The 15887-nt window shown below is 32.5% G+C and overlaps 1 protein-coding gene across 1 annotated transcript in view; it reads right to left on the bottom strand.

Moving 5' to 3' along the window:
* Positions 1-179: 179 nt before the first annotated feature.
* Positions 180-15887, bottom strand: part of LOC129233551 (PH and SEC7 domain-containing protein-like) — a gene marked incomplete at its 3' end in the record, with an annotated part of 119670 nt that continues 103962 nt past the window's right edge. Inside the window, exons 13-15 of the mRNA XM_054867561.1 lie at positions 4206-4353; positions 2224-2367; positions 180-417 (exon numbers count right to left, since the gene is read on the bottom strand). Coding sequence (XP_054723536.1) covers positions 180-417; positions 2224-2367; positions 4206-4353 — 530 coding nt within the window. The remainder of the gene's footprint in view (positions 418-2223; positions 2368-4205; positions 4354-15887) is intronic.

Genomic DNA, 15887 nt, shown 5'->3' with positions numbered 1-15887 from the left:
GTCTCAATCAAATTAGGTAGTATCAAAGATGAGCCAAAATGTAGTTTACAGTGTTATTATAATTACAAACATACAAGTTTAATGCTGGTAATGCAGCATTGTATCCCCTTTTTGGCCTGAGAGTTTGGCATAAGCACCAATAAAATCATGTCTGCGAGTGTCACAGTCATGCTACACACCTTCTTCAGAAGCACCAGTTTTGTAAATTGCTGCTCGATAGCTGAATCTATCGGACAAGCTCCTCTTGGTACTGCCAACATTGTCCACAGAAGGTAGAGTTGGCACAAGGTTCTGATCACTTTTCTCTAAATTCTCGTCAACTTCACCAATGGATGTCTCCACAAGGGGCGGTTCAAGTTCTGGAAACTGTGCAATTTTGGACCTCAGAAGAAATATGTAAGTACGATACCGCTTCAGCTAAAAAAGGAATGAATTTATTGGTGGATGAAGTTATTTCACACGCATACACATATCTATAACATTTATGGGCCATTTTAAAAATATTCATACATTTTCTGTCCCACGGCAAAAAAAATGATTGTACTCATATTATTGTATTTTAAATCTAACTGTAAATAGTACATTTCTTTAGAGTATACTACACAACATCTACATTATATATATATATATATATATATATATATATATATATATATATATATATATATATATATATATATATATATATATATATATATATATCACTTGCATATTTTAACCTTAAAGATACAGACTTTTTTATTTGGTGGATGAAAAAATAGCTGTCCCTCACCGGTATTAAATACCTGCCATAAAATACCTAACTATTTAAAGAAAAAAACAGATTCCAGGCTTTAACACAGGGTTCATACTCTATTTGGATAAAAAAATTCCATGATTTTTCCAAGACTTTTACATGACTTCAATGAAAATTTTCATGACCTCGTTACATGAAGAGAATAGCACTATTTAATCTCAAACTTGGTAATATTTTGAAATGAGCATTAGCAAAACGTCTAGTATATGAATGCCACAGCCTCATTGAAGCACTTACTCGTAATGGAAAAAATATAAGTGCACACTTAAAAAACTAAACTATTCTTATTTGTCTTCATCATATAAATTTTCGTAAAGTAAAAATGCAGTGAAACAAATATGATGATGCTTAAATGTCTGATATTTTTTTTAAAAACAAGCAGAATGATACTGAATGGGATAAAGGTCATCACTAAGTTTCAATAAATTTGCTTCAAAAGTTACCTTTTAGTGTCAACAGTGCCTTTAATCATCCATGTAACTTGACAGTATTTTGGTTCTTTAAAGTAAAGCCATATAGTTTAGTTCTTTTTATGTTTTTAAACCAGATCTTTTTTGAAAAAAACATTCAGTAATGAATCAATCTTCTGATTCAAAAGTATATTTGCTTTGTTTACAAATTTGCATATTTTCAAATGCATATAAATTAATAGGTTCAGAAATTCCAGAAAATGTTTAATTCTTGACATTGAACGTAGTAGTGGGTCACATGGATTAGTTTTGCGTGCTGTATGTTGGGATTGGGAACTACTGTTTTAGAGCATTAGAATTCCTCTATTTCTGTATTCTATCGCCTGACTTAAGATCTTTATTTTCTAAAACATTTAACAAATTAAGATAAACTCTGATAAATTTAATAATAAAGTCCTTACGAGTGATGAAATCGAACTTGCATGCAATTGAATTGCTTTTTTTTTGAGTGGGCGTGGCACAACTAAGAACGTGAAATTTTGCTACTACAGAATATGAAACATAAGAAGTGTTGAAAATAACAGAAAATTTAAAATAAGTAAAGTCCAGGCAATAAAATCACATCGCAAAAAATGGCAAGCGGCTGCGACAGAAGTGGATGCAATGAGATTTCCAAATTCAGATTTGATTTTTGGATCGTTCAATTTTTCACTTTTAATAGCTTTTATGTGCTATACTGTTGAATCACTCAAGATTTCTAATGCTCCTTTAGCTACTGTTCCTTTCTCTTTGTCCAAGACATTTTTCCATGACTTGAAATAAATTTCCATGACTTTCAATGAAAATTTCAATTTTCCATGACTTTTCCAGGTCTGAAATTCTATTATTTTTTTTCCATGACTTTCCAGGATTTCCATGACCCATACGAACCCTGTTAACAAGAACATATACACAAAATAATTTAATGTAACAAAATTTCAAAAGTGAAAATTAAAACATTAAAATATTATAAATTACCTCATACTGAAGAAAATTTTCCTTTTCAACAAATTCATGCACAACTCTTGATTTGGCACTACGATCAGGAGGATGAGATATATGCTCTTCTATTTCTTTTTCTAATTTCATGACTTTGCTTTCTAATTCTAGTAACTGTTCTCGCTATTGGAACAAAACAAAACTTTAACATATGCAGCTATTAAGGTGAAAAATCAGAAAAGCATTTTTAAAATTCTAAATACAACGTCAAAAGAATTAAAAGCTTTAGCTAAAATAGTTTGAAAAATCAGTTAACTCATTTAACAACAGCAGCATTAGGACCTCTGTGAACAATTAGTATATTAACATTTTTAAAATGTTACTTCCTTTACATGGAACAACAGATTTGTAAATTCTTAAATAATATATAAAAATTTCATCACAGATTTTTAAATTACAAACATCATTTTCACACTCGATAACCAGATCTGACACAAATGATACATTTTTAAGGGTCAGATTCACAATGTACTTGAAAATTCAATCTTGTTTTTCAAAAATTCTGCATGTAGAAATCACAGAATGTTACGTAATTCGCATATTAAAAACTTACACAGTATGTTACATAAATTTAGTCAAAACTCAAAATGTAAGTGAAAATCCACCAAAATATAAAAAATGAGAATAAAATTGCTTGTTTTTACTGTGGCTTAGTAATTTCTAAAAACATAAAACAAACCAAATTAACACTATTCTCAGCCTGGCACATTTTATTATTTTATTTTATTTATTTATTTATTTCCATCTTACAAATCTGTAGTTAAAATGTGGTTTACTCTTTGATGCATTTCTTTTCTTCATGTTATCTAAATAGTTATAAAAATTTTAATTCTTTTAACTTTCACTTAATATGTTCATAGTATGAAAATACTACATCTAAAAATAACATAGTCATAAAAATCAGGAAATTCAAAGAAATGATTCAAATAATTAATCACATTACTTTGCAATTATAACCTAGTTTACATCTGACATAAATAGGGCTACAAATATAAGAAAATACTATCAAAGCATAATTCATGTTTCAGAAATACTTTGAAAGTATAAACAAAAAACAAGGGGGGGGGGTGAAAATGCTTCAGAAATACTGTTAATTGCAAATATTTTCATTTGATATTTTACCTAGACTAAAAATATACATAAATATATTTATAAGAGGATTAAAACTTTTTTTAAAAAATTCCGCTTTAATACATTTCTATTTTCAAACTTTTGAAAATAATGAATGTGCAAGGGAAAAAAAATTTTAGCAAGTAACACTGCTTGACCCCAAAAAACGGTATTTTAAAAAACTATGGTAATATTTTAAAACTTTTAAGAGGTTATTAAGTATTAAACATAGGTTGTATGTAATTTAACTGCATCTTCAAACAAATATTTCAAAACATTATGAGAAGTGTAAATAGTTTTTGTTTGTAAAATAATGATTCTATACTAAAATGGATAAATAGCAGATTACTCCATTCAGTAATTTTTATGTATTAAATTAATTTTATGAGGAGCACAGTCAAATACCTTTATGAATTTGTTTAAATGCTAAACAATGTTGTTTTATTTGTTTATTTTCCATTTAACATCATAAAATAAATATTTCAAGCTTTTAATAAAGCTTAAACTGGAAAATATTAATAAATTATTAAAACCATTCAAAGTTTAAATGAAGATTTACAAGAAAAAATGTACCTAGGTATTAATATAGTATTTGTCTCTAGAAATATATTTGAAAATGCAAAGCTGACATGCATATAAATTCATTTTATAAGAAACACAATCGCTTACTAGTTATCTTTTACGATTAACTATTTCACTCTTGTTTGCTGTCAAGAATTGTGGTAAAATATTTATGGCACATAATTAAAAAAACAGTTGCTAAAACACAAATTGATAAGTTTAGAGTACTCAAATTTCAAGCTAAATAAAAGAATAAGATTTTCGATAAGAAAAAAAAAACATTAACATACAAAATTTAACTTGGTTGGTGCTACTGGTAATAATGGTCTCTGGAATTTCTTTTGAGAAGATCCAACCGCTCCTGAAAGTGAAGGGGCTGAAAGGCATGCAGCAACATAGTTTATTGTGTCAATCCAACTTTGGAGCTCCTTAGAATCACTAAAACAAGTTTGATGACACAAATTATTTGCTTGGAAAAATTATTTAAGGGAAGGCTATAGTTTAACAAAAAGAAAAATTAATGAAGTAATGGTTCCTTTCTTTTGTGCAATCAATTAATGAAAAATAAGAAGTTTTATAATGTAATGAACACAGCAGTTTTTTCTTCCAATATGGTCAGGAAATCTAATGGCAAGATACATATTACATTCAGACATAAGGGTTACTTAAAGCTTAGTTGTCATGTTGTATTTGGGTCATTCTCCAGAAAATGTAACTTTTGAACGCAAATATTTTTCAGTTTCGAAACCTTCTGTTTTCTTTTCATTCTTACATGAAAGCGTTACCTACTAGAAGTAACCATGAACAATGGCCCAGCTAAGTTCCAATTATTTTACCCATAAATAAAAAAAAGCCTTGTTCAGGGAAATTAAAAAAAGAAAAGAAAAAACTTTTAATATTTAAAAATTGGGGCCAATTTAATATTAGTCATTTTGTTAATTGTACAAACAATCAGCTATTTTAATGATTAGTGGGAGTTTAATATTAAGCTCGCTTAAAGTACTGCCTAATTAGTAATATGTTAAAAAATAGTATATAGTAAATTTGAGGATATACTGGCAATTTATAACTTTGATAGAATGCCTATTATTGATGTATTTCCCCTCCATCAGTTATTTTCACCTCAGAAATAATGACATTGATAAGGTCTGTCACGGGGGTGCGATTCACGGAGGTGAGGATCTTTCCATTAATATAGGCCTAACAGATACATTTTTCATGGAAGAGTTTTTTTTCTTTGCTGCTACAATCTGCACATGTTAAGCATATGAAAACATGTTCACTTCCTTTTTTACATTAATTTACATCCCTGAAATTCAAGTTCACAGAGGTGAGAAGTCAGAATAACCACACTAAGTTTTTAAAGCAAAATCTATCTTCTTGTTTTTCGACAAAAATCTCATAACTTCAACTATGGCTGAAAATAAACAAGGGGACTCCCTTGTATCATGGAAAATAAAATTTGATGTCATTACTGCTATGTTTTAATGAGGAATGGCATTTTGTGTTTAGGTAACGGAGGTGAGAATTTATTGTGTGACATGACTCATTGTCCTTCTAAAACGAACTAAACACAATGTTAAAAAATTAAATATACTTAAACAATTGGTATTTGAGACATTTGTGAAAGGAATAATAAATAAATAAGTATATGCTTTTAATTAAACAAGTTATTTAGCAACATAAACAGCCACACAAGGTGTGTGACATGCCACGGAGGTGAGAATTCACATGTTGTGAACCAAAAATATACAAAAATGCAAATTATTTTTTAAAAAATGTTGTCAGGTTTAAATAGATACATTTTTGATGAAATTAAAAATCATTGTTAAATGAATTGTTCCTTTAAAGTTTTACTTTAAAGTTCCCTAAAAGGCGTGTGACAGAAAAGTTACACTTTTTGAAGAATGACCCATTTATTACTGTTCACTTTTATTTTAAAAAAACTATTTAACAAGGAAAAAATCAGATTAGTTTTAGTATAGGGAGGAAAATAATTATTGTTATCTCAATAATTAAAAAATAAATAAAACACAAAGTATTCAATATCAAATGTAACGAAACAGTTCAAATAATTATATTAATACATCACAAAGAAAAAAAAAGTCTAAAACAATTTCCATAAGTAGAACACAGAAAAGGTTGATTAAATATGCAGGCCATTTCTATATTCTTGGTATACCAGCAGCACAGCAGAAATTACAATTTCGGTGGGGTTTCTTATAACTGCCCTTTTATGCATACTACCTACCATAATAGGATTAGCAAACCAAGGATTCTGGGAGGGGTTTTAACCCCAAAACCTCCCCCCTGACAGCACCACTGGTTTGTATGAAAAAGTATGAAATAAGATAAGTATGTGATTTAATGCTCAAAACTTGCAGCTGATCTCAATATTTTTATGCAGTAAAACCCCTCCTAATGGACACCCCTCTTATGTGGACAATTCTCAATTCCGCCTATTCCAAGCCAAATAACATTATTAAACCCCTGTCCTGCGGACACCCCTCTATTGCGGACAAAAAAAAATGTCCCGTTAGTGTCCCCATTAAAGGGATTTTACTGTATTTAGATCAATCCTAAAGTAGCCAATAAAATAAAGATAATAACGTAGCCAATGAAGAATTTTTAAGAGAAGAAGAAATGTAGAGGTTTAGTAAACGTTATTAGTATAAAGCTGCATACTGCCTATTTCTTTTTTCAAATTTTTAATTGAACTTTTACTGGCTACTTTAGAATTAACCTACATAAACATGAAGATATTATGATCAACTGCAATTTTTGAGTGTCGTAACCAAGAAATCATATACTTATTTTATTACAATCTTTTTAGTGCAAACCAAGCTTATAGAAAGTCTTTAGGTTTAGAAAACATTTTTCAGATTTTATTTCAAAGTTGTTCCATTAAAAATTTGAGCTGAAATGTTTAAAAATTTCAAACACATTAACTTGCTACCTATTCTCATTAAAAAGGAAAAGAAGAAAGAAAAAAATAGCATTCTATTTCATTCCAATAGAAACATATTGCAAATGCATTGCAAAGGGACAATAAGGAGTTAAGGCATTTTTTAATTACATCGGCAGGAGCGAATTCGCCCGTTTTTCGAATGTTAGATTTTTATAATTTCTGAAGGTTGACTTTTTTTTTACATTTTGGAAAGAAAGAGAATTATGTTGAATGAATAGAGCATCCTTATGCTTGCTGTTGAGCTTCAGAAATGATACAAACTAACATATGGAAAAAAAAAGTAAATTCACCCTGTATAAGGCAAAGTAATCCCAGTTGGTGGTAAATAGCTTAATTAAGTCATCAAAGAGCGAAAACACAAGAATTACAAAAGCATTCCCTCGTCAGACATTGTTTTAAAACATTGAAAATTTAATAAATACTGATAACTTTGACTATCATTAAAGATCTCAGTTCAAAGCACTAAAAAATTAATTCTGATAACTTTGAATATCGTAAAAAATCTCTATTCAGAACATTGAAAAATAATACTGATAAATTTGAATATCCTAAAAGGTCTATGATAATAATCACTATCATAGCTACACAAAGTATTTATAAACTGTAAATACATCATGCGATAAAGTTTTGAATCAGTGGTACCATTTTTCCTGAAAAAAAAAATACATAAAAAAATAACATATTCAGCTGTTATTAAAATTGTTCAGATAATTAATTTCAATATTATAATTTAAATTTAGTAAGTTTATAATAAATCGTCAATTATCAAAATGGTAACTATTTTGCACATTTGGTAAATAAAACAAAATGGCAAGTAATGATAAAGCCATCTGAAAAGATAAAAATGTAAAAAATAGATAGCTTCATCCCCACCTTCTTCTTTCAGATTAGATTTTAAAAAAATCACAAAAAGCATGGCAAAGAGTAAGCAGAAACTAAGAATGTTTAAAACTTTCTGCACAAAATAAAAATAAAAATTTAAAAGAAAATGGACACTGTGACTAACAGACATGAATATGTCTATGGACTGCTAAAGGGACTGTGATTCCAGTTTAAAACACAAGAGTAGGTGCCAGTTAGTGTGAGCACTTTGAGACAGATGCTATTTGGTAACAAAAGCCAATTGATAGCAATAAATGAAAAACATCAGGCTGCACCTACAAATTTAAAAGTCAATAATTCATTCTCACATCATTTTCAACAAGTCCCTTACATAAACCAAGCAAAAAAGTTCTTAATTAATATGGTTTGGCTGGAAAAAATTGCACTTGGGAAACATTTATAGGGCACCTAATTTAAATCAGTGACAAAATGAACAGTTGTATTGTATCATTAGTGACATGTCCAGTAAGGGACCAGTCATTATAATGGAGGATTTCAATTTTTTGGCTATTTTGATTGGAATAATTTTTATCCCAGTAATGGTAGAGAAGAGAATTTTTTGTAAGTAATTGGGTGACTGTTTCTTAGATCAAGCTGTAGCTCAGGGAACTCGGCAGGATGTATTTTTGGAGCTAGTTTTCAGTTATGAGGGAAGTTATGTTCAGGGGTTGTGGTTGGGGGATCATATTGGAGATAGTGACCACAACAGTGTTAGGTTATGCATTTAATTTGATATGTACAAAAATGGAAATTTTAGGTCTGTGCCCAATTTCAGAAATACTGGTTTTGCTGCACTTTGGCAGAATTTGAAATAGGTCTTTTTTGTCAGGCTCAGACAATAGCTATGCAGATCTGCAGTGGATGGAGTTCAAGGAAAAACTGGCAAAAACAGATGGGGACTGTGTACCTTTTAGATGAAAAGGTGTAAAAAATTGAAATTTGGCCCATGTGGCTTTCCAGGAAGATTAAAGAAGCACTAAATTATAAGCAAGCTGCTTTTCATTGGTTTAAAGAAACTGGCCAGTGTGCAGATAGGTTCCTGTATTGTAAAGCAAAGCGAAATTTTTCAGTATTTGTGCGGATTCAGAAAAGAGATTTGGAACAAAGGCTAACAGATAACATTGACAGGAATCCCAAGAGGTCTTTTGCTAACACTAATTCTGGGAAAGTTGGAAATAGTTAAATTGGGCCATTGATTGATGAGCATGTTAACTTAATTCAAAACTAGACTGATATTGTAAATGAGCTAACTTTTTTTCCAGTGTTTTAACGATAACTGTATCTTAACAGTTGAAACAAGTGAGACACAAGTCATTATACAGATTGAGCATTTTGTGCTTTCCAGGGAGGAGATTTTATTTCCTATGAAAAGAATTAAAGCAACTTAAACTCCAGAACCTGATAATAATTATGCAAAAATTTTAATTGAATGTGCAGAGCAATTCAGGCCCGGGTCTATAATTTTTGGGCACCCCTGCAACAAAATCTATAGGCCCCTCCCCAGAGATCAGCAGTGTATATTTACAACGTTAATAAGTCTTAGCGCTAGTTTCTTTCTCTTTATTTTCAATTTATTGGGCTGTTGGGCAGCTTAAAGATGTCCCCCCTCCCCAAACTGCGGAGGCTGTGGGTATGCAGATCTGGGCCTGAAGAAATTATTGGATGTTACTTTAATTATTTTCAATGCATCTTATAACTCAGGGACGGTGCCAGAGAACTGGAATCTGGCTAACATAAAATCTGCTCTTCAAGAAAAGGTCCAAAGGTAATGCAGGAAATTACAGTAGAGCTGTGAGTCTGACTTAAGTGATTTTTTTTTTTTAATTTTGATCAAAACCAAACTCATGATTTTCATACACATTAATAGTCAGTTGATTAGTTAGCAGTATGGTTTCAGGAAAGGTAAATCGTGTACTCCTAATTTATTGCATTTCTATGACACGTTTACTATGGCTTCAGATAAGAAGTGTGTAGATGTTCTTTATACTGATTTTCAAAAAGCTTTCAATAAAGTACCGCATGTTGCTCTGTTCAGCAAACTAGCAGATGTTGGAATAAGAAAGAAAATCTTAATTTTGGTTAGAAATTGCCTGACTGGAATGAAACAGAGTAAATGTGAGTGATGTTATAAGTGGGGTTCCTCAAGAATCAGTTTTAGGACCCCTTTTTGTTTATTACTTTTATGAATGACATTCATGAAAATGTTTCTGGAAGCAGGAATTGTTCTGCTGATGACGTCAAAGTTAAGAGGACTGCAGAAAATGAAGAACATTTAAAACAACTTCAAGAGAATTTAGATCACATGACTAAGCGGGCGGATAAGTGGGGTATGGCAGTTAATGTATAGGGAAATATCAAGTGCTACACTTAGATTAGGGAAATAAGTATGCAAGTTATTATTTACAGGGTTTGGTCATTAGTCAGGCAGAAAATGTTATTGATATGGGTGTTTAAATAAATCAAGATTTCAAGTTTAGTCAACAGTGCAGCATTGCAAGTAACAAAGTTTATCAATAGATCTATTCCAAGCAAATCTAAGAAGGCTCTTCTGTTTTCATATAGAAGTTTGGTAAAACTTTATTTAGATTATGCTGTTCAGTTTTGGTCTCCTTATTTCAGGAAAGAAGTTTTTTTATTGAAAAGGGTTCAAAGAACAGCTATTACACTAGTAAAGGGACTTTCAAATTTATATTATGATACCAGACTTAAAAGGCTAGTATGTATAGCCTAGAGCAAAGGAGAGACATAAGGGGACATGATTCAGTTTATCAAAATAAATGATGTTGATGGGGTAAACTTTTGCACAGAAAGCAGGACAATAGGCTATTGTTTTAAGCTAGTCAAACCTTAAGCTAACTTGGAAATTAGAAACAATTATAGTCCAGTCAATAGGTAGAAAAAAACGGGCTTGCCTTACAAAAAATGGGATCAAAGATTTTATTTTTTAAATTTGTGTATACTAGTGCCAATATGAAAAAACCAAGTTATCCAACACGAAAGACCTCGGGAGAAGTTTTGGGGGCCGAAAACCCCCCAAAAAATTGTGACTTTTTGTAGTATTTTCAAAATATCTCAAAAATGGTTAAAATTACAAAAAAACTTCCAATGCAAATGTTAAAGAGGATTAAATTTCCTTCAACTTTTGTCATTACAACATTTTTGTAGCATGAAAAGCAAGCAAGTTACAGCTTCTTGAAAGTCACACTTTTTCTGAACACCCTCAGCGAAGTGCGTGAAAGCGCATCGGATAACGGAGGAAAAAAGGAGAAACGCCGGCAGTCTGACCCTGGAAATCATTTGTCTTTCACAGCTGAGGGTAAATGCCTCCGTTCCCTTTAACTTAAACAAAACATCCCCATTCCACCCCCCTTTTTTTTCTCCAAATGAGATGAATCGACTCAATAACTACTCATGTTGGTCACTTCAGCGTTTGAGCCAGAGTATGTTTTATCAATTTGTGTGTTCTGTATTACAATTTTTTTCCCTAGAAATGAATACGCCTGACCAAGGTGTTTTATTATTATTATTATTATTATTTGCGAAATCAGTTTGTGTGAATGCGAAATAAAGATTGTGAAGGAGAAGGGAATAGAAAATCTTCAAAGATGCAGCGCAAAACGGTAAAATGAAGAACATCAGCGTTTTTTTGAAGTTCTTAAAAGAAGTGACAATTCACACTGCCTGTTACAAATGCTATATCAATGAGCAATCAATCTCTTCCCTTGAAGTAATGGTTGAACCTAACATGTTAACTAAATTCCTCAAGAAAGATTTCTGGCAAATTATAACAACAAGAATAGTCTTATTCAACTTCTTGAGACATATTTCGAAGAGTGTGGCATTGAAGTCAGGCAAACTCAAGATGATGCCGACTTACTTACTGCTCTTTCAAAGGCAAAAGAAATTGAAAAGTTTGTTATAGTGGGCGAGAGGATATAGATCTGTTGGTGCTGATGACAGCTTTAGGACAGCCTTTCAGCAACTTGTTCTTTTTAAAACCTGGAAGAGGGAATACTTGTGATTCGTTTTTTCCCCCCACTAAATCTTTTAAGTTTGACCCCAGCAATATTCTTATCATCCATGCGTTTAGTGGGTGTGATACGACTTCGGCAATCTTTGACCAAGGCAAAATTAAGTTGTACAAAATAAAAAAAACTCCTGAAATTAAAGAAGTTATTGAAGTATTTAGGGACCCAATCTGTCATTATGATGCCTTAGCTGCAGCTGGAGAAAACATTTTGCAAATATTATACACAGGTGACGTAAAGTATTTGAACCTATCTTTGGATACTTTGCAATTTAATCTTTTTATAAAACTAGTACAGGGCTAAGATAAATCTTGCAGGGCTACCTCCAACGTGCGGAGAGGGGGGGGGGGATGCTTCACGTTATCACTCATATCGGTTCTACCACCAAATTCAAAGTTAGTTGGGCAACATAATTGATCCAGAGAAGTGGGGTTGGGAACGCAGAACGCAAGGTCTAATGCATGTTGACACGAAAAGAAATTCAGTTACTCAGAATCTTTTGAAGATTGCACCTTGTACCTGCAAGAAAAATTGTACTAGAGCCTGTTCTTGTCACAAGGCAGGTTTAAAATGTTCCAGTACGTGAAAACACTGCAGTGGCACAAATTGTGAAAATGTTGCAGAAATTTCATCTTTGAATGAGACTGCTGAAGAAGATGATTTGTTCCAGGAGCTTTTGGAATTACCGCAACAAGGAGATGAACAATTAAAGGAGCACAGCTTCTTTCTACCCCCTACAGATTCTGAACCGGGAGAACCTGGACCTTCAAAACGGCTTCGAAGAAGATAAACAGCGTATTTTGTTCTCCTTTCTCTATTTGCTTTAAGGTCGAATGGATCCCTCTGTAATTTAGATCTGTATTATTCTGTCTGTAATTAATCTGTATTAAGCTTCTACAGTTGGATTTTCATTTTGAAAGGTAATTCTTTTGAGTTTTTCATGACTCAAAAAGTCAGTTTCTGCAGAATTTTTTCAAAGTGTTCATTATGTATTACTATTGTACCTTTATTTATGCATTATTATATCTATTATTTGCTTATTATCACCCTAATATTTATTCATTCACATTTATATTTTCGAATATTGCATTTTCACTTGTAATAGAATAAGTGGTACGAATTATGTGCTTTAAATGAATGAGAAGATTATGTAATTCAATTACAAACTGCAATATAAATCATATGTTATTGGAGTCTGACTGAAGACTACCTCTGTCAGACTAGAAATATTAGTTCGTGAGCGGTGGGGGAGGGTTTATTATTATTATTGTATCAGAGCATAGGATGCATGACTGTGTTGATTGTTTGCTTATTAGCTGCCTAATATTCATTCCTTCACATTAATATTTAAAAATCGCATCTTTTGTTTGCAATAATTAGACTAGAATGTACGAATTATATCCCTCAAATGAATGTATATATTGTATAATCCAGTTACAAACAACAATATATCATCTATTATTGGAGTCTGATGAAGACTACCTCTGTCAGATCAGAAAGGTTAGTTCGTGAGCATTGGGGAAGGTTTTTTTAAAAATTATTATTGCATCGTCGTGTGTGCTTTAAATGAATGCGTATGTATGTATTTCAGTTTCATAATACATCGTTTGTTTTTGGAGTCTAGTGGGAACTAATCTGTCAGCCAGAATTGCTACTGTGTCCAGCGGGGGGGGGGGGGGGGGGCGAGCAAGAAACTCAAACTACTCTAACTGTCGATAAACTCTCAGAAACTGAAGTTTCTATTCAAGTTCTAATAATTATGACGCCTTGCTTTCAGTGTGAAAGCTTTTTTTTTTTCGGAGTGGAGGAAAACTGCCTATTTTCCAAGAGCTATAGCAAGCTTGTTATTTGTGCTACAAAAAAGTTGTAAATACAAAAGTTGTAGGAAATTTTATGTTCTTTAAACTTTACATTTAAAACTTTTTTCTAAGTTGAACCATTTCGGATATATTTTGGAAAAAAGAAAAAAAGTCATAAATTTTTATGGTTTTTCGGCCCCCAAAAGTTCTCCCGGGGTCTTTCGTGTTGGATAACTTGGTTTTTCCATGTCGGCACCAATGTGTACAAATTAAAAAAATAAAATCTTTGACCCCATTTTTTGCAAGGTAAAATGTATCTATTGACTGGACTATTACTACATTAGTGGGGTTGTGGGCACTCATAACAGCTTTTTGGAAGAGGCTGTCATGAGCAATGGGGTGGATAGCTTTAAGAGGGATATTGATCTTCATTGGGGACTAATAAATTGACTAAGACCAGCCTAACTAAGCCTAGAGCCTGTTGCTGGTTGTCACACTTGTATTTGTATTTATATGCAATCTCTTGCCTAAGTTACAGAAAAAAACTCAACTAGTAACCAAAAATGTAAAATGGATAATCATCATTGCATTAATTTTGGGTAATCATCTGATTGCATACTCCGCAAACTCATTTCTGTGATTTTATTCACATTTAATTAATTTCAGCTACCTATTTCAATTATTACACAGCGCACATCCATAATATTTTTCCTAAACTTTTCAGTTAAAAAAAAGCTATTGGGAAAACTTTAAGTGCTCTGACTTCATTCGGATGGCGCGCCCGCCGCAGGTGGGCGTCATTGATGGTAGAGCTTAATGGCCCTTTTGATCGGTCTCAGTTAAAAACTTAAGAGTTAAGCAATATAGTAAGCTAGACCTAATAAATTAGGAGAATTGCCTACCACACTTATCTTGAAGATCGCAGGTTAGGCCCACGTCTTTAAAGAAAACTTCAATCAATAATAAAAATTAATGAGCGGCAAGGGAGGGAAAGAGTGACAATAATTATTCATATGAAAATTCGCAAAGATTTGAAATGGAACTTCAGCTGAAACAAGCAATTTCCACCTTCAGTGATGGGAATAGTCGAGCGGCATGCTCATTGGACGGTCGTAAATCCGCCGCTGTAAGCCACGCTTACTTAACAGACAGTAATGGCGGGAAAACCAAATTCGGTAGTATCAAACGTAGAGAGAAAATAAACTGGTAGCTAGCAGAGACACACATTTGAATCCACTATCCACGCAGTTCAAGCAGAAGATTTTGGAGGGTAATAGTTAACTTATCGATAACAGTGTTATTTGACTTGGGAGAAACGGGGGACCTGTAGATTTTCATTAACAGCATTTGAGATTTTGGGCGAGGGGCCCAGGTAGGTGCAAGTTTCAGATTTATTTCTCCGATTCAAGGAGACGATGAGATTTTGTCGTTTTGGACAACTTCTAAAATTTGCAAGATGTTCACCCTTGCAATGGAAACATGAGGGTGGTAAGTTTGAGGGTTTTCTGCAGTCTTTAGTTTTGTGCTGTCCTGCACACACAAGGCAAACAGGAGGTCGAGCACAGCTGAAAGAGGAGTGGAAGAATTCTTGGCAGTTCCAACACTGCATAATGTCTTTTCTTCTGAGAGATTCAAGGGTGATATTAAAATCCCCTAATTTCTCAAGTGACCAAATTTTTTCGTTTTCAGCTTGATCTTTCAAGTAAATGAGAAAGAGGGGCAGTTTACATTTGTCCTGTCCAATTTTACGCAATTGCGTAACGTGCTGGGGGACAAATCCAAGTATGGCTAATTTATCAGCAATCCATATCAAGTCAGTTTGGATAGGTAGACCGTGGATAACAATCTTAAGTTGTTTTTCTTCAGGTAGTCTAAGCGTATGGTTTCCTATGAAATTATCATCAAGGTATGTTTTTTAATATTTTGTGCGCCTCAAAAGTAAGTAAAGAGCACATTATCTTATCATTTTTAATTTTGCCGGTGATAGTAATTCCAGCTACTTCAGAATATAATTTTAGCCGACTATCAAAGTCGTGAGTACCATCAACCCAGATCGGGGGAACTTTAATTTTCCTAGATCTGGAATTTTTGACAACTTTGAGTGAGTTTTCAGTTTTTATTTCACATTGGTCAGCAGCTCCCGAAGAAGCGAATGTTTCATTTTCGGGGTCGGTTGGATAGCCAGAAGAGCTAACAGAAGCAACCGAGTCAGAATCCATTTTTTCATTTTTAACTTCAATTTTGTTTATACTTTCCACATTAGACCTTTAAGTGCTCTGACATAAATATGCCCAA

This window comes from Uloborus diversus, unplaced genomic scaffold, assembly GCF_026930045.1.
Source record: "Uloborus diversus isolate 005 unplaced genomic scaffold, Udiv.v.3.1 scaffold_518, whole genome shotgun sequence".
Lineage (NCBI taxonomy): Eukaryota > Metazoa > Arthropoda > Arachnida > Araneae > Uloboridae > Uloborus > Uloborus diversus.
Note: the sequence above shows the minus strand (reverse complement) of the source record. Positions and strands in the feature narration are given on the sequence as shown.